The following is a 25,349-nucleotide window of genomic DNA, read 5'->3' on the forward strand; positions in this document are numbered from 1 at the left end:
CGATTTTGCTACTTATGGTATTATTGTGTGACTCACCGGGCACGCACTGGATAAGGTTGGCCACCATGCCGCTAAAGTGAGCCCTAATGTCTTTGAGCACGTCCATCTCCTTCTCGTTCTCCGCCTCCAGGAGCATCCGTGTCAGGTCCACATACTCCAGGAACAAGGCCCCCAGTGCCATTGAGTCGCGCTCCAGTGCCCCATTGGTGCTGCAAATCGGCGGGTGGATGTCATTGTTACAGCTGCAGTATGTAAGTGGTCAAAAACTGACCATGCGTGAATGAATGTGGCATTTGATTTGGAGATCAAGGGTATGGAATGTGTAGTAAAAAGGAAAAGTACCCAAACAAATCGCATGGTCACTTGACACATTGGCAAATTTGGTTGCATATAATTTCATCTCATACAGACGTAGTATTGGTTGTTGTTGATTTATTGCACCTGTCACTGATAACTCCTGCGTTGGCCAACAGTTCAAATATTCTCAACAGCTGCAGCCTGAGAAGATCCCGCCTCTCTCGTCGCTTCTTGTTCTGAAAGTCGGACGCACATGTTAAACATCATCTGCCTGGCCTGACATTGACGAGATCTTCCTCATCTTCTTATACCTCAGGTCGGCGCTCCAGGGCCTCCTTCATGAGCGGATGGAGTTCTTCCATGAGCTCCCTGGAATAACATACCACAAGATGAGAAGAAGACATGCTACTGTTAGGTAATGTGCCTTCAAAATTATTTTTGGGTGACTTGAGAGCTACGAATTCTAAGAAATGGAAAATGTTTGTTGGAAGAACCAAAAAAAAGCTTTCCAATCGGCTCACCAACTGCAAGCTGTCGTTCATTCGCATATTTTTTGGCAATGCAACAAATGATTGCAGTATTGGCAAGATACCGGGGAAGAAATTGTGAAAATTTTGGAAAACAAATTGCCATAAGTGGGTTTGGTGATTTACTTGGGACACATTAATGGGAGGGGTTTTCCTCATAAAGACCACTACTTGATAAAGATTTTGCTTGCATCTTAAAAAAAAAGGTATTACCAGAAAGTGGCATAAAGAAGATCCACCTACACCAAAGAACTAGAAGGACATTGTAAAATAAATTCCCATGATGGAGAGAATTACATACTGTATATCATAAGGCTGCAACAAGCGACATGAAAATCACTGGGAAAAGTGGACATTATATAATAACAACTGAACTGATCATTTGTTGCTTTTGTTTTTGAATTGTTGTGTTGGAAATAACAAAAAAATAAGTTACAAAAAAAAGCCATTGAAGGTCTGGAAAAGACACTAAATATATCAACCCAAAAAAAACAGACTGTTTTTTTAAACCAGCTCCTCTCTGTTTGCAGCAATTTTGTTAGTGTGCATCAATATGGATGTGCATTGAATTACACAAGCCACATAAAAGCATCCTGACAAAAATCAGACATCAAATAATTGATCAAATGGATTAATTGCCCAGTCATACTGGGCATCATACCTAAAGACGAGTGCGTTTGTGCAGCCGAAGCCCAACACCAGAGACTCTGTAATCTCCAGACTCTCGGCTCTCATCAGTGGAACGAGCTGCTTCAGAAGCCAGGCGACTGATGGCGTGCCTATCACCTGCGTCCACACAAAAGTGAGAAAAATGAGAGCACAGTTTCAGAATCTGTGACAAACAACATGGAAATGGCACTTGATTTAGTCCAAGAAAAGTCATGCACACATCTGATTATCTGATTACGGGAATTCGTTTTGACATGATGGTCAAGCACACACCTTGTTGTCATAGGTGACGCTGCCATCGGGGGTGGTGGCCATAATCTCGGGAGTGGATGCTCGGAGGTGTCCCGGTGACATGATGCTGGGCTTGGCCACCCCGAGACACAGGATAAGGTAATTCCGCCACAGAGACATGGAGTTGTCACTGGAGCTGGCCGTGCTGGTCTTCTTTGCGTTCACTGGGCTGCTATGTGAACACCAAAAAAGAGCACGTGCGCTTTAGTGCGACTGTGGCAGTTAAGAACTGTGATTCTCAAGTGGTGAGTTGAGAAAAGCTAGATGAAGATGACAGATGATGGCATCGACATTTGGCACAAGAATATAAGGTCAAATGGCTTTGTTGTTCTTTTTTTCCATGTTGCAAATAAAGAATTCAATTCAATTTGAAGCAGGTGTCAATAGGCAACGTACTTGGGGTCGACGAGTGGCAGCAGCAGCTGCACCCGCGTGAATGCGTAGGGCCAGGCGTAGCCCAGGGCAACGGGGCAGTGCTTTGGCAGGTGCTCCTGGCGCAGGAAGATGTGTAGACAGAGCACCCAGGGGTCCTTCAGGCACTGGGCGAAGATCCACACGTGGCTGGGGCTCTTCACGTCGTAGGAGCTGCTCACCAACCGTGCCGTCCACTCCACCAGCCATTGTAGGTCCACGTGGTGGCTCATGGGTAAGGTGGACTGCAGGGATAAAAGCGTTCAGAGCAAGAAGCTGCAGAGGGCGGACAGGGGACGATGACGACGGCGGTGGTCCGAATGTTACGTACTGAGTCGGAGATGGCCACGTGGACAAAGCTGTCCATCACCGCCGGACTCAACTGGTCCATGACTTCGATCATGGGTTTGTCATCGTCCTGCAGAACAGACATTCAGAAAGATTGAGGACACAAAAGACCTGTGTCTTAAAAGATGAAGGAAGTCAGGACGTAAGATATCAAAAGCAAAGAGACAATATGAAGTTAGTAAAGCTGCAGATGTGGTTACCTCTGCATGCCCGAGCGCGGTGAACAGGCATCGAATCTCTCTGAGTACGCCCACCGCCAGCTTCCTGGTGCTTATCTGACACGAGCAGAGTAGCAGCAAAGCCAAACCTTCCACGGCGTGAAGCACCGAGCAGTGAGGGCTTCGCTCAGACATTCTGGGACTTGCCTGAGTGACCAGAAAGGGGACAAAATGAATAAAAACTAAGGCTGTGTTCCAAATAACTCCTTATGTAATGATTTGGCCATTTGGTAGCGCTGAATATGAAATGAGTACAGTGGTGCCTTGAGATACAAGTTTAACTCGTTGCGTGACCATGTTTGCAACTGAAAAGTTGAAAACACTATTTTTCAAATCATATTTTCCCATTGAAATGGATGGATAAGCCATTAATCAAAATGTTCACCTATCACAGAAAACGGCCCTCAAAATAAATGTGGATTCACTGACTGAATCCAAACATAGCCAAAGTCTAAGTTCAGAGCGGAAACAATAAGGAGAAGCTTCGGCGACGAACCTCCACGCCGCCTCGCATCTTCCCTTGGAGCTGCAGCGCCAGCCTCCACTGGGTGAGCAGCTGCAGCAGGAGCTTTACCGACGCATCCTGAAGACCCTGCTGGGTGTCTTGGACCTCGCGCAACAGGAAGTGCGTGTATCCGAAGAGCACGTCTTCCCTCCAGTCGGAGAAATCCAGCAACAGGCTTTGAAGGGAGTTCTGGGAAATTAGACGCAGCTCATCGTCCATGTGCACCGTGAGTCTGCGGCGGGATGACACAAGGAAGGAAATTAAACAAGGTGCAGGAGTTCTGTGTTTGCTCTGAGTTGATGCATCCGAACTTTATTTAAAATGAATGTGCAATATGCACAATGATTTATGACTATAAATAGCATTATCATGTGTTTGCATTTTACTGTCCATGGAACTAGACGGTCATAAAAAAATACAAAAAAATTGGACATAGGAATTAATATCACAATTGGGCCCTATCACGCACGCCAGCCCACCGTGAGAGAAGGTCGATGAGCTCCGGTTTGGACAATCCGTCAGGGAGAATGCGAGGAATGGCGGCAACACATGTCCGGAACAGGTCAATTTTAGGCTTCCTTTCACCCCTGTCCAAGATGAAACGCAATGAGAGAGTACAAAAACACTACAATACAAAACAATGTTTGCATGTTTAAATAATTAATTTGAATGCAATTCAGAGTAAGGGGAATGTTAATGACATTTCACTATATGAAATATATTGCTTTATTCATTTGGTTACAATCTGTAACTAAGAACATGAACAAACCGATTTGACCGTGAACAATAAAAAGGGCATGACCTTTTTAAAGCAAAAAAAAAAAAGAAGACCATTTCATTTTTTTATTTATTTTTTGCTGTATTTTTTTTTTATGAGGTGGAAAAAATTTGGGGCACTCAACACTATCTCTGTCTTTTATTTCTGGGACTTTCCGGTACTCAATAAAAGAAAAGTAAAACACAAAATACATGTAGGAACTGTTATAAATTGTTAAAAAAAAAATGTATATAATTATATAGACTCTATAATTATTGTGTCACGTACGTGATCATGTCCTCCGGTTCTTTGTTGAGCATCTGCGCGCTAGTGAGCATCATGCAGCGGCCCACCTCCTTGTCCAGGTGCCTGAGGATGTTATCCAGGGCCTTGCGCACCTGCGAGTAGTACAAGGACATGCCTATGAGCTTGGCCTCCTCCTCGGTGAGGGTCTTGCTGAGGTAGGTCTTCTTCTTCTTCAGTGAGTTGCCCGAGGGCAGCGTGGCGCCCGTGTTGGGCATGGGAGGCTCGCCGTCTTTCTGCTGCAGGGCGTCGGCGATGACCAGGAAGGCTCGCAGGCCGATGTTCATACGCTGAGGTAGAATGGAGATGAAGACAATTGAACACGATATTTCCACAATTGAGCAGTCTTTTCACAATGTTTTCAACAATAGCCTTCAAACATGTATAGTAGAATATATTTACTACAGACAAACCTCTGAATTCACTTTACAGGGTCTTTAATGCAACACAAACTTGTGGCCCCCAGACTACTTTGTCCACCCTATTACTGTTTATCATATACCAAACCCTTGTTGGTGAAAAACAGAAGCACAGCTGTCCAATAAAAGCAAATCATACCTCTGGATTGAGGCTGAAGGCTTTGGCGGGCTTCCCCACGCTCAGAAGATCAAATATAATCTCCTTCATGGCAAAATCCAGCCTCTCCTGAGCACAAACAGATGTCGCAGGTGTTGAAACACATACACAGTAGTAACACAAATGTCCGCTTTGATAACATCCTACACACCTGTGCGATAAATTGGATGATCTTGACAAAGATATTGAGCGGCATGTCTCGGGGGACGACACTGCGACTCCCCTTGGGGAAGAGAGTTGAGGTGATGGATGTCAGGCGACTGTGCGGGGGAAGCACAAACCAAAGTGTTACAAATATGCAAAAGTGTTGAAATTTACCTGTACGGTGGCACCTTCATTTGGGATTATTTACTTCAGAGTTTATTTTGCAATTCTGCTATGTTTTCAAGTCTTGAAAAAGTCTCACGCCACCTTAACTCTCTGAGCGGATCCAATCCTACACTCCTGCCCGTTACCAGCTGATTCTGGAGATATTGAAATCCAAGCAGAAGCTCAGAGAGGATAGCGCTTTTTGCTGATCCCAAACTATGGAATGACCTCCCGGTACACATTTGACGAGCCCATTGGCTGTCTAATTGTAAAACTTGCTTTAAAATCCAGTGTTATTACTTGCCGCACAGCACAACATGAGTTGTCACCTTTGTGTTGCAGTGTTGCTCTCGCACTTGATTCGGATCATGTAAACCCACAGCAGGCGGTACAGCGACTCCAGAGCCACACGGGCCATCTTGGGGTCTTTATTCTGAATTCAAATACAATTAAAAAAAATAATTAAATAATATAAATCAATAATAAACATTGTTGTTAGTGTTAAGATTTTTTTTTTTACCTTGAGGTTGGACAGGCAATTGTTGAGGAAAATATGCCAGCGGCTGAGGAACAACTGCTTCTGGCTCACGCATAGCAGACATGTCACCAGAGGATACAGCGCCTGATGCACACACGCACAATAATGAGAATGCGGTTGGGATCATTTATTTCACTGATTTATCCATTAATTGTTGATGATTCAACTATTTTAAGGCCAAGTTGCCCAGCCTTAGCAGAAACGCGTCATCAGCGGTTATCAGCGCGTTTAATATCTTTCAACAATAACAATTATGAAGAGATGTCGCATGTTGACAAGCAGGTTGCCGGCATGAAATTAAATAAATTCATGAGTGATGTTGACATTGTGGAGGTGTCACATTTTCAGTTCATTTTTAGTTTCATTTTCATTTTCAGGATCATGCATGTGTAGCTTGCATAAGCATAGTTACATGAGAGCCAATGACAGCTACGGCTTCAAGTTAGGGCTTCTAAATCAGGTGCAAGGATGTCAACCTCGGGCTAGTGTTTCAAATTCTGGTTTCCACTCAGGGTTAGGATTTTAAATTCAGGTCAGTATTTCAAATTTGGGTTTCAGGCAAGGGTTAACGTTTTACTTTTGAAACTACGGTTAGGGATTCAAGGCAGGCTTTGTAGTAGGAACCATGAAATCCTTTTGTTTTAATTATTTGTTCTGCTGTTTACACATACTTATAGTGCATGTAAATGAGTGTAGCGTGCATGTTAGTATGTGTGTAAACATCTGTCTCTATCTTTGTCATACAGCAGACTAATTTGACGGCCCTCCCACTCCCGCTTCCTCCCCACCGAGAGATACGCATCTACATGTTGCAGTAAGTGGCAGCACAAATTGCTGCTAATGAGGAGGAGGAGGAGGAGGAGGAGGAGGAGGAGGGAGAGGAGGCAGCGGCGGCTCACCAGGGAGTGCTTCTTCCTGGAGGACAGGTCCAGCGTGGTGTCGTACAAGCTCTCCACAAAGTTGCGCAGGCACGGCACGTTCACCTCGTTCTTCACCGTCTGCGAGAGGGTTAAGAGAGAGAGAGGCTAAAGAGTTAGACAAACTTACTGATAACGTCAGTGTTTGCTAATCTTTATTGAGTCAAGGCGCACACTTTACATTAGGAAAAGTGTCACCGTGGCACAACACAAATGGTTATTCTGTTATTATAAAAGACATTACATGCAAATTTTAACTTGACGAATGACCTGGCCCATCTGATGTTTTAAAAATCAACTGAGAAAAAAAAAAATCCACCCTACCATCCTGTGGGAGAGTATTTAATTGCTTTGCGTGTCACTATATGTTGCTGGCATAGATATAGGAAAAAAGTGCCTCATTCGTAGTAAATAACTCACGGCAGCGACAGGTACAAGGATCTCCACAAAGAGTCCGGCAAGTGAGTGTTTAACGTCCTTATCTTTCACCTCCAGGAAATACTGCGCACACTCCTAAACACACAGCAGAAGAGGTTAGTTCCACCACATCAAGATCCACGTAGATGTATTTCCGACTGTTACCTGCATGAACTGGAAAGAGGCCTCGAAGTCCTCCACCGGGTACATTTTGATGCGAAAGAATTTGAGGCCCATGATGAGGCTGATGGTGGACTGCAGGACGTAGGGGCTCTGCTCCTTCTGACGCAGTTCCTTCAGCTCTGAGATGAACTTCTTCCTCACGGCTGGGAACCTGGACGGAGAAAAAAAAAAAAGTGGGCCTTTGCTCACACCCATATAGCCCAAACCATGAGGCATTTACAGACCGATTATATACTCTCTATATATGCTCAATGGCTTCAACACTCATTATTTTTAGGGAAATAATGTAAACAGGCTTTAAATGTTTTACATGCCAGGGTTAGGGTTAAAAAATATGGTTTAAAATTAGGCTTAGTGTGTGCAAATTAGGGTTTCAAATCAGGGTTGGGGTTTCAAGACACGGTTATTGTGTCAAGCCTGAGTTGAGGTATCAAACTAGGGCTAGACTTTCATATAAGTGGTTCAAGGTAGGGTTAGGGTTTCAGATTAGGGGTGAAAGTTAGGGTTTGAAATTAAAGTTTAGGATTTCAAGTTGGGGTTTGCTTCATTCCACCTGAGACCTGCTTTTTTTCTTTTTGCCTCCTACCTTTCTTACTGCCTTCCTTCAGACATGCTTTTTAATTTGCTTCCTTCCTTTGCTTCAAACTAGCAATACTTTAGACCCACCCTGTATATGTATATATATACAGTACATTGCAGTACATACTGCGCATACTGTTCTTGGGTGGTATCGGCGCATGTGGGGAATTCTTCATTCTTACTTTAGTTGAGTTTGTGATGTTTGTGACGGACAACATGGGAGATGTGTATCAACATGGCGGCGCCGAACTATATTTAGAAAGGCATGCGGAGGATGGGCGGAGGTGGGTGTGGGTGTGTGTGTGTGTGGGGGTGTGTGGAAAAGGGAATGTGCGTGTGTGGGCGCACGCGCGTGTGCTTGACTGCAGGGTTTGTAGTGCAGCGGCACTGAGAGAAAAAACACAAACACGGCAGAGCGGCACAAACGCACAGACATGTTCCTCGTAAATAATACAGAGCAAAATACAACAAAGTGAACAGTGAAGTACCTCGACTGGGCCACCACTCCCACCACTTCTGCGTAGAGGTCCGCCACGATGTGCATGTTGCCGGTGTTGGGTCCGAGATACCTGAGACACACTTTGGATGAGTATTACAACATCCTCCATTTGGTGTGTAGACACAACATTATGCGGACACAAGTATTGGGTTTTAAACAAGGTTTTCAAGCCAGGGGTTAGAGTTTCATTAAGTAGCATATTTCTATCATATTTACTTCCCTTTGAAACATGCTATGTAAATCCAGCCTAATCTGGTACTCTCTTACCCTTCCTTATATTTGAAGTGCTTGAAGGCCAAGTTGATAACTTCCTGGATAAGTCCATCCAGGAGGGGATGCAGCGGGATCTGAACGAGGGGTGGAAAATATGAGCCCGACGGCCGTGTCAGGTGAGGCGTGACGCGCGGGAAGAATGCGCACACGCACCTGCTTCAAAACTTCTATGAGCACCAGCGAGAAGATGAAGTCGATGGCCAAATCCCTCCGCTCCAGCAAGTAGTCCTTCTGCTGCTCATCGCTGAGACACGCACGTTATAATAAAAACAATCATTGACTTTTACATTGTCATCCTTAATAATAGTAATAATATCAAACAATAAGTAATATTGATAACATACAAATAATAAGGAATAAATCAAAAATAAGAAATCTCATTAAAAACTTGGTTGAGGGAGTCATTGTAAAAAATATATATATATTAGTAATATTAAAAGCTAAAATAAGTATCTATGTAACTATGTAAATACTTTATGTACAGTATTATTCATACAGTAATATTTAGAAATAAACAAGGGTAAAATGAAAAAAATAACATGATGGGTTCAACAATTTGCATTAATTTAACTATTTTTAATGCATTTAAAAATAATGATATGAATAAATAATTGGTGATGATTTATTGTAAATAAAAGACAAAATTTGAGAAAAAAATATTTGAAATTTGAATATTTGAAAAATACTACATAATTGGTTGTTTCATTATAAACAAATATATTACAAAGAACAAAATATGAGAAATAATTATTTCATTATTAAAACAAGTTGTTGTTTTTTTACAAATGAAGCAAACAATTATGCTGTCATTTATCTACTTTTTATCAAAACATATTCATTTTCATTTATTTATCTCAAGAAATAATGTCAGTATTGATTAAGTCTAAACAAAAAGAGTAACATATTTTTTTTTATATACTGTAGATGTATTTTTAATTAAATAAGCGGTTATTTCATTAGAAATAAATTATAATAGAAATCATGTGTTGAATTTCGCCGAGGGATTAGAATGAGTGACAACCTCTTTGGGCTCTTAAAGGGACAGGAGCCGAAAAGTGGGACAAGAGGAAAGATGAGCTTTTCCTCACTTTTTTGATTTGGTGTTGGCCCGCGGTCGATATTCGTGCGACTCGTCCTCCAGGCCGTTCTGACGCTTGTACCAGTCGAAGAGCGTCCTGAGGATGGAGGGCAGGCAGTACTCAGCCAGGGAGCTCATGCTGCTGATCAGCTGCAAATGCAAACACGGGGTGGAAGAGAGAGAGTTGCATGACTGACAGGTTCCACATTTGTTGTTGGTGATGTCATTGTCGCGTGTGCCAAAACCTGGTCAAACTGCGGATCCTCTCCTCTCTGCAGAGACTTGTTGAGCGGCTTCTCCTATAAAATCAACACATAAGAAATTAAGAGTTGCATAAAAAAAGTTTAGTTTTCATTGCTGTAGTGTTTGGAAATTTTATTTGAACTTTACAAAGCATCTGTGCGTTTTTTTTTTTAGGCTGAATCAAGGGACTGTAACGATGAATCAACATAATCCCACCCAACGGATTTCTCTGCCCATGACTTGACTTTGGTTGGACTACACTATGTGAAAGCCAATTAATGATAAACATACCAGCAATGTTGTGTCAAAGTTATAATTGACAGTACACAATTTCTTCAAAAAGTATGTTTTAACAAGTTTAATGTGCATAAAGTGCATGGGAAGTGTAAAAGTGGTCTATATAGTGGATTTTCATATATTGCTAACCATGATCTTCAGGGCTTCCCTCTATACATTTATCAAGAATTAAATTTATTACGCTCATTGTTTTTAAACCTCATCATTTTACACTAAAAGAACAGTAAGTCCAGATAAATACTGTAGCTCTGCCAAGTGCATACTGGATACACTTGCCCTGCTCTGGACTCTAACGGAGCCAAGCACCTGACAAGTGGATAGAGATGCTGTTTGTTCTGCATTTACATTAAAGTACATTGATCCACACTTCCTGCTGTAAAAAGCCACTCTATCTTTCTTTATATGCGGAATGGCTTACCAGCGGCTCTGCCATGATGATGCGGATCTTTCTCTCGGACAGCAGCGTAAAGTTGGCGAATAGGCTCTTGAGAACAAACTCGCCCGGCTTGCTCTCCGGGTCCACGTTGACGGGCGCCATGATGACAGGGCCTTTTCTCTCTCCCAGGCTTGCTGTGACGGGCGGGACGGGCGGCTTCAGTCCCACCGGAGAGGCTGGGAAAAGGGGGATGTCAGAACATTTTTTTTTGTTTTTGTTTACTTATTCAATGTCCTTTTTTTCATACCAGACAAGTAACCTCACGGGGTTTGTCTGGAACACTTCATTAGACACTGAAGGCCCGTTGCACACCCGACTAGAACGGACCGTTGCAAAAAAAAATTGACAGTTGACTGAACTTGCACATGAGCAATTAAGCCCTGATGTTTTCCGATGGAAAACGGCAACTCTGTATCAGGTTTTGCGCCCCCACATACATTATATTTTACTGCATAACTTCTATTAAACCACAAAAACATAGTGGGATTGTCAAGGGAGAAACCTGGCAAATCTAAATCAGTCGAGAAATGGTGCTCATAAGTCGCACGGTTGAACATGAGCATGTCAAAGGTAGTGATGCATGTTGACTACTAAATGTGTTTTCTTATCGTTACAAAGTCATTCCTCAGTGAGTTAGCGACTGCGACCTTTTCTGCCAGTGGTAGCGTAGAGGTGAGAGAACACTAATTGCTAAACAGGTCAGCCCCCCCCCCCCCCCCCCCCCCCCAGGCAGGCCCCTGTTTTCATGAAACATGATCACTCACAACATACGCTCACATGATCCCCCCCCACCCCGAGGGCTTACCAAGACCCTTGATGAAGCTAATGACACTAGCCCTGCTCCACCTTGCTGGCACTTCCATGGTGCAGGTGGTAAGTTGGTCCGAGAAAGAAAACTGGGGTAATGGGAAACGGATGGACGGAAATTGGGACTCGTGGCACTTAAAGCCTGAAGAGTACAGCCTTCATGATGGATCAAAAACAGAAGATCCTGGTTAGAGATAAATGAACCAGAAATAAGTTTTTATCCAGCTTGTCCGGCATGGCTAACCAAAGCTAAAGGTGAAAAGCTCCATCATCTCACAGGGAAAGTAAATAAAATCCAGAGAGTCTCATGATAGCACATTTAATCCCCGAGCCGAAGCAAAGACGAGCTCAGCTTGGAAGAAAGTACTCCCGTCAACTACAAGGAGTGGTCAAACGATCTCCTCGCTGGATAAGTCAGGCCGGAACAGAGGTGGTGTAGCACCAAAGAGACACGTGAACCTTCAGGCCAGTCACCGAGTTTCGGCTTTATCTCCAACTTTCCACCTCCACTTCGGAATCCGCAGTTGATGGCTGGAAAGTCAACTGGAAACGCATTGCTGGGAGTTTTCAAACTGTCCCCAAGTCGTGTTCCGAGTCTTCTTGTGGAGCTTGACCAGAAGAATTTCAACACTGCCCAAAGAGAAGCACTAGGAAGGAGGGGAGGCGAGCTATTTTTAGAGCACCACTCCCACCGACACCCCCTCTTACCCCACACTACTCATACACAAGTGCACACATGCAAATATAGACGTGCAAAACTAAGTCATGTGGACCAACTATAAAGGAAACCGCACCAGTAATCAAATGCAGCAGATGAAAACACACGCTAATAGTGGCTACGCTAACTTAGCCAACCTGGGGAACATTCCTCTCGCCACTTTAAAGCGGGGATTGTCATATTTTTGGGTTATGGGGAGAATTTTATCAATACTAATGAAAATTAAACTAGCCCTAAATATGATACAAATGAAAATTATTATTTTAAAGGAAAACATTTGTAATGTTCCAATGACAAATTCATATATTTATATAGAAATCTATTCGTAATGTCATGACAATTGAGTCACATTTTTTTCAAGAAAAAAAATGGTATGATCCTTACAAGAACAAAGACGGATTTTGTCGGGATATAAAGTCATACTCTAATGAGAATAAGCAATATTTTTCCGAGTCGTAATATCTACAGTCGGAGAACGATTGCTTTGAACCATTCTGTTGTAGATACAAACCTTCGGACATATGTACAACAACTCAGATGCTGTCCTGCATCTCTTTCTGTTTTTTAACTTTCTACCGCAGCCAGTTTAGGCAGCCGACCAACAGAAGCAACCAACAGGCTCGCTTTGTTATCGTTCACGTCACGCATTTGCGGTGAATCACGACTTGCAAGCCTTGTAATGCGCCCTATCTCACTATCAAATACAAATGTCAGGTATGTTCATGTGGGTGGATCTGGATCACGCAGTGGAAAGATTTAAAAATACAAATAAAAAATGACGAAACACCGCCAAGCAACCTGAGCTTCTTCCTCATAAGAAGAGACCAACTCTTTCCATTTGCAATGTCATCCAGACTTCAGACAAGACACGGAAACATCTGGATCCATCAGGGCACGGAGCATGAGTCACCATCCTCGGTTGGTGAGTATGCACGATGATGCGTGATTGTTATTTTAGCACGGCCGGTGTGAAACTGTCACGCAGCAATTGGGCTCGATAAGCCATTTGATTGATTTCTGCCATCCTGTCTATTTGACCTTGGAGCTTAGACTAGTTCGGAAAGACACCTTAGTCAAAATTGGGGGTGATGATTTGAATAGGAAACAGGGAATATTTCAAAGGTTTGTTCCTGGGTTTAGTCCAAGTCATGGTTGTAACTGTTTTCATTTGTTCATTAGTTTCGTTTTGATTTTTTTTCCTTCAAATTCCATTTATTTTAATTTGTTTTTACTTTACTACAGGCCTGATCCTGTTATGCTTCTGAGATTAGGCTTTTTCAAAATAATATGGTCGCCTAGATGATGCAGATCGTGTACCTGGTCAAAATCCCAATAGACAATAAATTTCAAATCAACCCAAAAAGCTTATGGATGACATAAATTGACAAAGACAAAAACGGCAGACATTTTTGTTATAATTATAGTTTGTTTGAATTAGTTTTGTAAACAGTTTCAGTTATCTTATTTTAGTAGATGAAAATGTTTTTTTCTATTTTTAGTTTTTACTAATTTGTTCGTTGTTCCTAATTATGTGAAGCTTGGCCCACCGTGATGCAAATGAAGTGCTGCGTAATTAACATAGCAAAGTGCTGAGGTGTATAAACTGTATCCTCGGCTAACCCCTCATCTGCTAGCAGCGCATTACGTAAAGCAGCTAAACGCTGTGACAAGGTCCTGTCAAGACTGCCAACTGAAAATACGCAAGATGCAGCACGCGTTTGGAGCTGTCATTTCTGGGTGTTACTCACTGCCGGCGAAGGACTTGAGCAGAGACTTGAGGCTGATGTCGAAGAAGCCAGAATCCTGCTGGCTGGTTGCCATGGCTGCAGGGGCTACGTCGCCACGGTGACAGACGGTGGAGGACAGGATGAGGCGTTGCGGATGGAAAGTGGCGGAATGAGGGATGCGTGCTCTCTGTGTTGCTATCTTGCCGGCAAAACAACGCCCAGCCCCTATGTGTTTTGCTCTCTCAGGACAGCGATACACAGATGTCGTTGGGAGATGAGAGCAGCCAATCCTCTTAGAGGCCAGTTGGAGTGTGGGAGGGGGGTGTTGGGGGGGTTTAAAGGGATGGAGGCCTAGAGACCGTAGCTTGTAATTTAACCTGGTGCGCTATTCTGCCATTTACCGGAGTCTTATATTTAGCTCGGCTTCATTGATTAACTCAAGTTTATTTGTCAGGATGATTTTTTTTTTTTTTCCTACCGTAGAATTTATTTTTGCAGCTTTCGTGACGTGACTATTTTTCATAAAAGCAGCTTAATTCCTGGTAAGACTCTGATAACAAAAGTAGAATCAGCTGTGTTCTGCAAAAGAACAAAGAAGACAGTCGCGATGAACGAAGACACGGCCCATTTATATGATGGAAAAGCAGTGGTTTAGCCACACTTTTGACATGAGGTATGTGCTTCCAAGCAGCAAATATTTTGCCAAAGGGGGCCTTGCTTGCCTCACCTGTGCAAGTCTGGTCTGTCTGTACATGTCTATGAGACAGCAGGAGGGGGTGCAAATCCGACTGGACAGTCAGGCAGTGTGCTGGATTCAGCATCTAGTTTTCATGAATGACTGACTGCAATTCAAGGTTTGAGTCCCCAGTGAATGGTGTAGCAATATTACAGATGGAACAGCCAAGCAAAATGATATACTTTGTTTTTTAAGATGCAATGTTAATTGAGCTGAGTCTGGGAAAACACAATGTTGATAGGACACTATCGAACTGACAGTCAGTTGATGATGACAAAACACACACACACATACATTCTTCACGTCAGTCTGAGCCAGCTGTGTCAAGCAGACACCACCGTGCTATCTGATAACCTCAAATAGTACTGGCGTGCTATGTGATGGTCGGATCGCTTAAAACGAACAATTAGGCGTGTGCCATGCATACCTGTTTGTCTCACGTGAGCTCTGTGTCGCAGCACGGGTGGAAAATAACTGACGTTAATTCATTTGGAGTTGGTCGAGTGTTAAGTAATTTCTTCGAATCAAACCTGGCAACCTCTCTGACATTCTGTCACGGTCCTGCTAACAACGCACTTGACCGCGAAGAAGAAGAAGGAGAAGGGCCTTATGTGTAATATTGAAGTGGGCAACCCTGACAAAAATATAACTGTTTTTGTTGGGGCAGCCATCAACTGACGTCTCTTTTAACCGAGTGGACAAGCAACGGAACAGGAAACCGAGAAACAAATCGAAATGAAATGACACATCTTTGGCGAGATAATGGCTCAAATATTTAGACAAGGTCCTCACTCACTGAAGTTCATTGAGAGCTTAAGCCAGATGCCAGGAATTTAAATGTTTTCATATTTTTATATATATCAGAAGAGAGTGCCTTCCAACAGGTAGCAGAAGATTTTGCAATGGATAAAACCAGGCAAGCTCTCCTGTAGGGTAACGAGTATTTGTCTAACATTCGATAATCTTCACTTCAGCGCATTTGCATGAGGGCGTCCCATTCAAATGAGGTCTATCATGAATCATCAATGGTTTTCAGGTGGTCCTTACCTGTGTCCATTTCAATATCAAATATTTGAAGGGAAGTTGTATGCAACCACCTACCTCCGAAGATCCGTGTTCGCCGTCTGGACCTGGACTGGAACTTGGAAAATCTCCCCATGAAGTTGGTGGGATCATACATGTGCAAAGGCAGTGGCAACGAGGCAATGCGTTCCATGACAATTACATCCTGGCTTTGGCTTTGATCATCCAGGTCCTGATCCAGGCTTTGACTTTGGCTTCTTAGCGAGAGGCTGTCGCCGTAGTCTGATATTTCGCTTTCAGCCCCGAGGCTGGCGATGCTTCCTAAATCCTCCAACGACATCATTATCGGGCAAGTCCTTTTCTCATCACTTTGCCGTTAAAACCTCAGACTCACCCTTTGCTGGAAGAAGATGCATGATGTCTTGAAAGAGAACGATAAAAAAAATGGTTCTGGAAAACTTGAAGTCTTGTGTGTTTATAAAATGTTCATCTCCTTGCACTTCCAGTGGGTTCTCACTCTGAGTCAGTTCTGTCCAATAGAAAGTCAAAAGATTCCTCCCAAAAGGTTTGCGTCTGACGTGTTCTTTGTTTTCTGAGGAGATCTTCTTTTCTGTCAAAACTCAGTCCCGGTCTTTGTTGTCTCTCTCAAGCTTCGAACTCTCTGAGGCACAATTGCGCTTGCTCAACTCTCAGGTGGTGAACAAGGGAGGGATCCAATTCCGAGAGCGCCTCGTGATTGGTTGCGAGAAAATGTTTGGGTGGATCTCCTTGCCCTTTCTTCTTCCACTTGCTGTCTTTTTCTCTTAACTCATGGGGGATTTTCCAACACTCCCACAGATCATACGTGAAGAACTACTCCCATCACCTGCTTCCTTTTTCTTTTCCGTGCATCTCACAGCAGTGTTGAAGCGTGATAGAATGGCATGCGTGCGCAGTCTTGATCCAGACGGCAGACACATGCGACATGTGGGTGTGAGTAAGCAATTGAGTTCCTGCCGCTCACTGGTCGAGGCTGTTTAGCCAGTTACAGTAACCTCAACGTGTTAATGGTGTTGGGTTACTGGGAGCTGACACACCCCTCAACAAAGAGGGCGGGACGGAGCCAAAGACAAACAGGAAAAGCCCTCAACGTTACGCCGGGACTGATGCCCAATTTTGACTGTTAAACTTGATAAGCAGATAGCTTTTGAAAAGATAACATGCAAAGCTTCCAGCATAGACAATTCCTCTCACAGGATGTCTCAACAGTTCACCCTCATACAGGTAGCCCATGTATGGAATACAACTAAGTGTTTTGAGGAACGTGTGGCTTCCTAGTTCTATCAAAATCAGAAATAAACAACACTCAGTCCCAAAAATAAGGAACAGAATTCATCTCTTCCCAATTTAGCACAAACAAGCAAAGAAACATCAAGAGTTTGCAGAGAGCCTTTTACGTACCAACTGACAAAAAAAAAGTATCTGGTTCTGTTTTCTCTTTAGAAAACCTTAACCCCTGGGGGGCCTTTTCGCTGTTGATGCCACCATTGTCATGACATCACCCCCATTGAGTGTCACACCCAAGAGGCCCAATGTGTGAAAACAAGCCGCTTCACGTTTCAGCTGAATGAGATGGAAAACATTACAGGAAAAAAAAATCATGAATGCTGATGGCTCAAGACAAGCTCAACTTTGAAATTATTCTTAGAAAGTGTTGACAAAAGCAAAGGCTGTATCTTTTAAGATCGATCCTGTCTTAACCGGGGTTGGAATTAAAATCATTGGATTGACAAAACAATCCTAAAATGAACATTTCAAACGAAAACGTGAGGATTCAGTTATGAGGACACTGGGAATTAAAAAAAAAAAAAGGTCCTTACATGGATTCTTTGTATATAAATGGCAGACTTCAGTCAATACGCCCATGCCTAATGGTAATAAATAGCCCTAAATGGACTCTTCAAAACAAAACAACACAATTTAAAGAGGACCGCTACAAATGCAAAGAAATGTCCCTAAAATTGATGCTTTGAACCAAAATAGCAGAATTCTGTCAAAAGCACATCTGAAAATTAACCTAAAATGGATGATTGGCTTACTTTACTCATTACAAATGTATCATTTAACGCCAATTGAGAAGGTATGATCTTTTATAAACATTTAATAAACTGTTTATCGTGTACGCCTTTTGATTTGCTGATGACATCAAATTAGATGTTATGAACTGAAGCGTTGAGTTTGGCAGGAAATGGCAACAGGACAAAAGGTGTGGCGCTTCAAAGCCGGGGCGGTACAAACTCACTATTATTTTTCTTCGCCAACTGACAATTGCGGCTCATCAATTAAAGACGCGCTGATGGAGGCGATGGCAATCGTCCTCTGTAACCAGTTTATGTCGGTTTGTCAAGCTGCCTTTGATTATTTTGTGCGCTCAGTCTTGTGACAAGCTGCTCTACTTGCTTAGCTCGACCTGATTAGTCAGCGTGTCATACGGCAGAAGGTCAACAACTAGACTCAGGATAATCCAATGTATTGTTTCTGATCTCCATGTCCTAGGGCTGGCTGATATGGCCTTAAAAGAAAATCTTGGTAAATAAAATGTTTAGAAAAACACGATTTCAGATGTTGCGGTCTTTTCTTAGCTTGTATCTTGAAGAAAATACTGTACCTCAGGTCAAAAGTTACCAATATGTGGATAAATTGCTACCTTTATAACGTATAAATGTGCACCATGTCCAACACGATTGACTTCACAATTGCCTTCTACCAGGCACCTTTCCTGCCATACAGAAAACAATGTGAAATTGATTCACACACGTCTTTTTTTTTTTTTAAATCGTCGCCACAAAGGTCAGAAAAATCCCTAACAAGTTTTAATTTATTCCTCGCGGGTCGACAGCACAGGAGAAAGGAGGTGACTGGGCCGCTGCCACTACAGCAGTTGCTTCATCCGCAGTTGTTTTTTTTTTTTTCAAGTGGCAACTGTCATTTCATCTAACTGACGTAATAGTCCCGTGAAGCTCAAAACGAAAGCTAAGCCATGAAGTCAGGCCGCACCGCCAACAGTCTTGCTCAACAGGTTTCTGATAAGTCTTTGACAAAAGAGTGGTTGTGTCCTGTCCCAGTATGGGGGACAGGTGCTAAGTGTTTTTCTTTCTTTCTTTTTCTTTGGCCCTTCAACTCACAAACAGTGATTGATTTATAAGTGGAAGAAAGCTAACAAAGCTAGCCTGACACTGGGGAACTAGGAACATGAATATTTTTTCAATAGCGCCACACAAACAATGGGGGGGGGAAAGGAATCATTTTTTAGAAAGCCGCTTGTATGTAAATGCAAAAAACTTTTATTTTTTTTTGCTTACCTGATTATAAATGTGCAAAATGGTCTCATGTGATTCACTCCAATTCTGACACTGGATGATCCACTCCAATTTCAATATCTTACAATATTACAAGGTGATATGATGTGAAACTATTCACTTAAATTACAATGCAGTACATTCCAACTATATCACAGACATTTATGTCATTAACTTTTTGATAATTCCATGAGAAGACACGTATGGACAACCAGTTCAGTCAGGATTGGTGAGTGGACAACCCTGTCCAACAAGAGTGCAGGAGAAGGCATGAACAAGTTGACTTGTGGCTCAGGGACATCACCAAGTCTGCAGTTCCAAGATTTCACGAGGTTGACAGGTGAAATTCAGGCTGTCAAATCCCTCATAGTAACAAATGACAACACACTGCAAACAGTTTACATTGCACTAAATTGCATTGCAGGTTGAATTGATTTCCATGACATATATTCAGTGGTGTGAATGAGGGACAAATACGTTCTGGTATCTGTACGCTACTTATTTTTCTGAGCACCTTTTACTTTTACCTCTTAAAATTTGAAAACATCAGCTACATTTAAGCTCACTGGCAAGTGTCACGTTTCCACCCCGTGGATCAGTTGCATTGATGCTACGCAAGCAGATGTCAATTCTACACACAGCAATGGTGCCCCCTTGAGTCTATTCTATTACTCACGTTTGTTATTGTCAAGGTTAAAGGTTCTCAGGATAAACAGTGGCGATCAGAAGTACGCCAAAGACTGAGAAATAGCCATAATGACATTAAAATGGGAAATTCAAACCAAAATGGCTTAATTTTGTGAATAGTAACCATAGAATTTGGACAAAATACAAATAGTCATAAAATGGAAACCGATTTATAATCGCTGAATTCAGTCAATATGGCCTCTGGAAATAAACAAAACGTCACTAAAACGGATACTTGAATCCAGAATGGTGGAATTCAGTCACCAAGATTGCGGGGGAAGGAAAAATTAACCTCCAAATTGACCCATGACAAAAAGGGAGGCACATGCACATCTGAAGTGATTCTTTAATGGATACTTCAGCACAAAATGGCAGCACTGAATGAACAGGACACCTGGAAATGGACAAAATGCTCCTAAAATTGCAACTTCAAACCACAATAGCCGATTTTAGTCAATGGAATTCATACACTGATCATTGAGAAATTTGGGTAAATGGTGAAAAACATTTAAAAAGAAACAGGGGGCCGGATTCTGAACTTTAAACAGAAATGCTGACACAACATTCTCGGTGGGTATAAACATCAACACATTCTGGCATGTTCATCATCTCCTCCGCACATAATAAACACACTTGCACACTTCCGTTAAATAACGTTTGCGGCACCTGAGGCCACGTTAAGACAAGGAGTGGATTCCGAGGAATGTCTGTCTGTGTGTTTGTGCGCGTGTGCGTGTGTGTAGACTTGCCTGCCAGAAAGGCCACACCAGGGAAGACAGTAGGTAGGTGGTGCCAGGTGGCATCCACGGCAACAATGATGACAATGAATAAAGATGGGCGTGAGTTCACAACATGGTGGTGGAGGTGTTTTTTTTCAGTGTGCTCCTTTTCCCACCTCTTAAGCCCTACAAAACAACCGAACATTAACTCACTTGCTCCCAAAAACGTTCTATGCTAAATGTTTTAAGTGTCCCAAAGACGTATTTATATGTTTTTAAGTTTGTTTGTTTTTTTAATGCTAGAGCATACAGAAGGCTGTGATGCAGCCTCTCAACTGCAAAGAACGGCTGAAGAAATGGTAGTTGTTACACAAACGGCCAGCAGGTAGCAGCAGAGCATAGGAAATGAACCAGGACCATGTTGAAAAAAAAAACAATTACTCAGAATTCTAAATAGATTTGTGAATAATGATGAAACTTAGCTGTATTCTAATGCTAATTGCTGCAATATGGAAACAGATAGAAATGTACTTTTTTTCCTGATGAAAGAAGAGACTTTAATCTTTCTTTTGGTAGGTTTCATGTTTTTATCGCAATACAACACAATATTCTGTGGGCCTTGTCATATCAGTCAAAATCCAGTAAAACAGCCGGGAGTGAAGGGGATTGCTTCTGTGAAAATGGCTGGGAGTGGATGAGTTAAAATAACTTTTTAATGTTTGGTTACAAGTAGTTTGTGTCTAAGTACATGAGACAGAGCTACCCATATTGCACCATGGCATGAAATATGCTGCATAAATATGTCTACCACTCTTTATGCTTGCAGTGTTTTGATGAAAGCACACCACTGAAATGTTATTAAAACACCTACTATGTCTCTCCTTAGTACATGCACGTCTCGGGTCACTTCTAAAATGTAGGACGTCAGAGACGAAGGGACTTTTGCGGTTCCACTGTACTTTTGCAAACGTCATTCACTCGAATTGCATCCACTAACAATTTGAAAAACACGAGCTTACACACACTCAGCAACATGAGCACCCGTGGGTGGGAGCAAACAAACCACTCATGATGACCTACATCATCGGCGACTGACCCACTTCTACACAACCTGTTGGGTGGATCGACTCAACATGACGCATACGAGGAAAAAAAGAAAGCTGTAAATACATGTTATCTCTGTTAGCGTTACTTCCCGTACACGGTGGTACAGAGACAAGCCGATCAACTAGCAGCGAGTGAATTTGCCGCACTAAAAACGTTATTTTCCCCAGTGTTAAGGTGCATCTTACTTATATACACGTGCACACTTTTCTCCTGTAGATGACATGAAATTGAGTGCTTTTTCTTTGGAGGGGTAAAAATCGATATTTCAAACCAATCTGGCAGAACTGGGCCAATGATGGGTCACCAAGAAATGGTCAGTGCAACCTTAAAATGGGCATTTCAAAGCAAAATGGTAAAATGTAGTCAAGAGGACACCTAGGAATAAACAAATTCACTGAATTGTAACTATCGAATATTTTTAGTGGATTACTCTATTGATTCTTCCATTAATTAATTAACCATATAATAAAAATATTTTGCATTACAATGTGTTGCAAAGTCATGCTGTACTGATTACTGTTTATTAACTGATGATTGTGTTTATTTGGTATTGTTCAATGATGAAAGAAAAGCAAATGAACAACAATCAACCAGTACCTGCATGACAGGGAATGATGTACTCATTTAACATTTTAGAAACTGAAAGCTACTTCTTGGGTATTGATTAATGCGAGCTGCTGCTAGTTTGATGTACACTTCTGACACTACTTCAGGTTAAACTACATGCCAATTACAGATTATTCATAATATGACTGAAAACAAATAATGATTATTTTTGTAATAGGTTAAGAGGACAATATTTTTTTCCATGAATTAGTATGATTCAGTCGCTGATTTGATCGATAACATGTCAGAAAATAGGCGAGTGAGTTGAGCAGCTTAAAACTAGTACTTTGCTGTCATCTTGTGGCATTGATATTTGAGGAAGGGCTCAGTCCCTGTCTACTTCAAATATTAGGGGTTCGCCGGAGCCAAATTGACTCTAAATAGACATTTCAAAGCAAAATGGCCGAATTTACTGTTTTGGGACAAAACGTCTCTTCTACATTCATTTGATTACATCATAGTTCAAATGTGTCAGTCAAACCTGAACATTATCTTTGTTACGTCACCATCTGTCCTATCTAATTATATGACATCTTTACATAGAAAGGACGATCCAAACTGTCACCGAAGCACAGAACAATGGAGTTAAATGGGTCGCCAATGCAGACGGGCTGTGGCAAACAGCTGGTGATATGAACGGCCTCGGGGAGAAGGTGGGGATGATGGCGGTGGCAGTGGGGGGTGGCTGGCCAAAATTAGATTACTAGTCAAGCCTCGCTATTCGCGGGGCTGAGGAACCAGGGAGCGAATTACAAAAAATTGTGAAGAGTTTATCACCCCCACAATAATGTTATAAATTGCCTATATTAACAGTTTAAACCCCAAGAAATAAAATACCAAAATGGGCAGGCCATTCATTACATTGAGCAGCTCACCATTAAAGCTAATCAACAGTTAAATTGCAGCACTAGCACTAGCAACAGGATCGATCCGGACCTTTTTCTGCATCATCCTGTGACATTTACAAACCTGCTTCCTCCACTGTCAACCTGCTTCGCTCACCTGTTGAACATCTTCTGGAATTTTCCATCATGTTTGCTGTAAAGTCAGACAGTCATCGGCTAACTATAAGTTCCTATAATTGACTTTATAGAACGAGCAAAAAATAAATACACGAGGAGGCTTTAACAGTACATTTTCTGCAAGTTTGTCAATCAGCAATGGTTCACTGTCTCAAAAAGCAAAGGAAGTCGGACATTTTGATTGGAGGCACCATTTTAGGGGCATTTTGGCCTTTTCAAGGGTCTGTTGAAGAGATTTTGTCTGATGTCTTTTTTTTTTTTCTATCCGGGCCCAAAGCCTGTTTCACTTCACAACATGAAATTGGGTTAGACAAATCATGTGTGAAGAAACTGGAAGTCTGCCATTTTGGTTTGAAGCGCCCATTTTAGGGTTGTTTTAGGCATTTCAATTGATCCTTCAAGGACAAATTGCTCCCACAGAATTTGAACCTTGTTAACTGCACAGATGGACAACAATAAATTGAGAAGAATTTGAGTCCTCATCATTGTGTGTGAATGGAGCCTGACAGCCGAGTTTGACGACTTCCCGTATTTTTTTTTTTAATTCAGCCCCCGAAGCCAGCTTCAGCATGAAATTGGGTAGACGTGTCTATCATGAGTAGGCGCATAAAAATACACAGAAAGTCAGCCACTTTGGTATGAAGCAGCCATTTTAAGGTCATTTTGGCCATTTAAACTATATAATGTGTCAATTTGTAAAACTTTTTTGAGTTTTTGTCATTGTGTGTGGGCAGGCTGTAGTGTCAGACACCCCCACCCACCACCAACACCACCACCACCACCCCCCCACACACCCTCCAAAAAAATCAATGCACCTGCCCCACAATATTATTATTTGACGCTAATCAACATCACAATCAATTCTTTCCAATTGAAAGCCTAGCCCATTTTAAATCATTTTATATTGGTTGGTTTTAACTCTACCTCCGCTCACATTAGTAATTAGCAATGCTAATGTGGCTGCCTTTTTGTCACGGCACCATTATCATCAAATGTACGATTAGCATATTTCTTCCTATCGCAGCAGGCTGCCATTATTCGCCGTGTAGTTGGCTTAAATGTTGCAAAATGGTTTCCTTTTCTAATACCAGTCGTAGCCGAAGCTAAGTCGTTAGCCACCGAGCTAGCACAGAGCCCCCGTGGTCGTCACATCTTCCATCAAAACATAGCCCGCCTCTGCCTTTGTGGTCAGCGCCAAGGCAGGCAAGCAACGTCAAACAGCCCCCGACACGACATGAAATCGCACATGTACCTACTCTTCGTCGACGTGTGCGCTCACTGGGCCATCCCGGGACATCTATTCAGCTTGTTTTTGTGATGTTTGTCTGGTTTGTGTTCATCCGTCCGTCTGTCTCGCCTCCTCGCTCCGGCTGACAGCACAACAGCACCGACCAGCACACAGCAGCGAGATGGCCTGGGACACGCCCCTAGCAACCAATCACAGGCTCCCGTTCGGGAAACTGGCACCAAGGACGTCTCCTATTGGCTGGTGTCAGGTGCTCGTCAACGTGTCGCTAGGGGCGCACCTCGGCCCAAGGGCAGGACACCTGCCATGGAGGATGCTGAGCGAGTCAGTGAAATGATGGCAGAAAGGCCCGCAGACATGAAAAGGAGAGACTGAATATGTGTGTGGGTTTAACGCAAAAGCAGCTGTGCAAGCAGATAACGGGGCTGACTTGTATTCAGGCAGCACGGTGGACAACAAAATTTCTGTCGGGTGTTTGTCTTTAAAGGACCCATGAAAATGACCACCTTGACCCTGAAATGGCAGCTTCAAACCAAAATGGCTGACTTCCTGTGAGTTTTAATTTGCTTATAGTTTTTTCAGACTTTTTTTGTGGTTCATCATGGTAAACCTGTTTACCTAATTTCTTGCTGTTAAGCGAAACAGGCTTTGGGGGCTGAATTTTTAAGACGATTTGGAGTTTACTACTTTACTTTTGTTCTGCCAACATGCAAAGCCTAAAACATTTTCTTTTTTCTTTTTTACAATTTCACATCGCCCATTTGTTTGAACAAAATTCAAATGTCTTTGACAAGTCTGTCTATAAAATACCCCAAAATGACTAAGATTGACACTGTCAGCCTTAAACTAAAATGGCTCTCTTCTTGCATTTGAATTTTATGGTATGGATTCTTGAGACTTTTTTGTGGGTCTACTAATGTTGAACCTACCTGCCAAAATAGT

General features: G+C 42.4%; 1 protein-coding gene across 9 annotated transcripts in view; it reads right to left on the reverse strand.

Annotated features, from left to right (window-relative positions):
- The window catches only part of fryb (furry homolog b (Drosophila)), a 41,036-nt gene extending 24,505 nt beyond the window's left edge, over positions 1-16,531 (reverse strand). For 3 of the 9 annotated variants that reach the window (XM_077546917.1, XM_077546919.1, XM_077546915.1), the window contains exons 1-25: positions 13,945-14,171; positions 10,654-10,847; positions 9,941-9,994; positions 9,706-9,845; positions 8,771-8,861; positions 8,612-8,691; positions 8,334-8,414; positions 7,249-7,417; positions 7,087-7,179; positions 6,649-6,747; positions 5,732-5,833; positions 5,541-5,644; positions 5,054-5,162; positions 4,885-4,971; positions 4,312-4,616; positions 3,746-3,853; positions 3,258-3,498; positions 2,744-2,908; positions 2,527-2,613; positions 2,181-2,440; positions 1,767-1,956; positions 1,486-1,610; positions 609-666; positions 442-533; positions 37-209 (exon numbers count right to left, since the gene is read on the reverse strand). In XM_077546917.1, coding sequence (XP_077403043.1) covers positions 37-209; positions 442-533; positions 609-666; positions 1,486-1,610; positions 1,767-1,956; positions 2,181-2,440; positions 2,527-2,613; positions 2,744-2,908; positions 3,258-3,498; positions 3,746-3,853; positions 4,312-4,616; positions 4,885-4,971; positions 5,054-5,162; positions 5,541-5,644; positions 5,732-5,833; positions 6,649-6,747; positions 7,087-7,179; positions 7,249-7,417; positions 8,334-8,414; positions 8,612-8,691; positions 8,771-8,861; positions 9,706-9,845; positions 9,941-9,994; positions 10,654-10,847; positions 13,945-14,017 — 3,280 coding nt within the window. In that variant the 5' untranslated portion in view covers positions 14,018-14,171. Of the gene's footprint in view, positions 1-36; positions 210-441; positions 534-608; positions 667-1,485; positions 1,611-1,766; positions 1,957-2,180; positions 2,441-2,526; positions 2,614-2,743; positions 2,909-3,257; positions 3,499-3,745; positions 3,854-4,311; positions 4,617-4,884; positions 4,972-5,053; positions 5,163-5,540; positions 5,645-5,731; positions 5,834-6,648; positions 6,748-7,086; positions 7,180-7,248; positions 7,418-8,333; positions 8,415-8,611; positions 8,692-8,770; positions 8,862-9,705; positions 9,846-9,940; positions 9,995-10,653; positions 10,848-13,944; positions 14,172-15,760 lie in introns of those variants that run through there. The other 6 variants (XM_077546914.1, XM_077546913.1, XM_077546916.1 and 3 more) reach the window with 3 other exon arrangements.
- Positions 16,532-25,349: the final 8,818 nt, after the last annotated feature.

Source organism: Vanacampus margaritifer, chromosome 16 (assembly GCF_051991255.1).
Source record: "Vanacampus margaritifer isolate UIUO_Vmar chromosome 16, RoL_Vmar_1.0, whole genome shotgun sequence".
Classification (NCBI taxonomy): Eukaryota; Metazoa; Chordata; class Actinopteri; order Syngnathiformes; family Syngnathidae; genus Vanacampus; species Vanacampus margaritifer.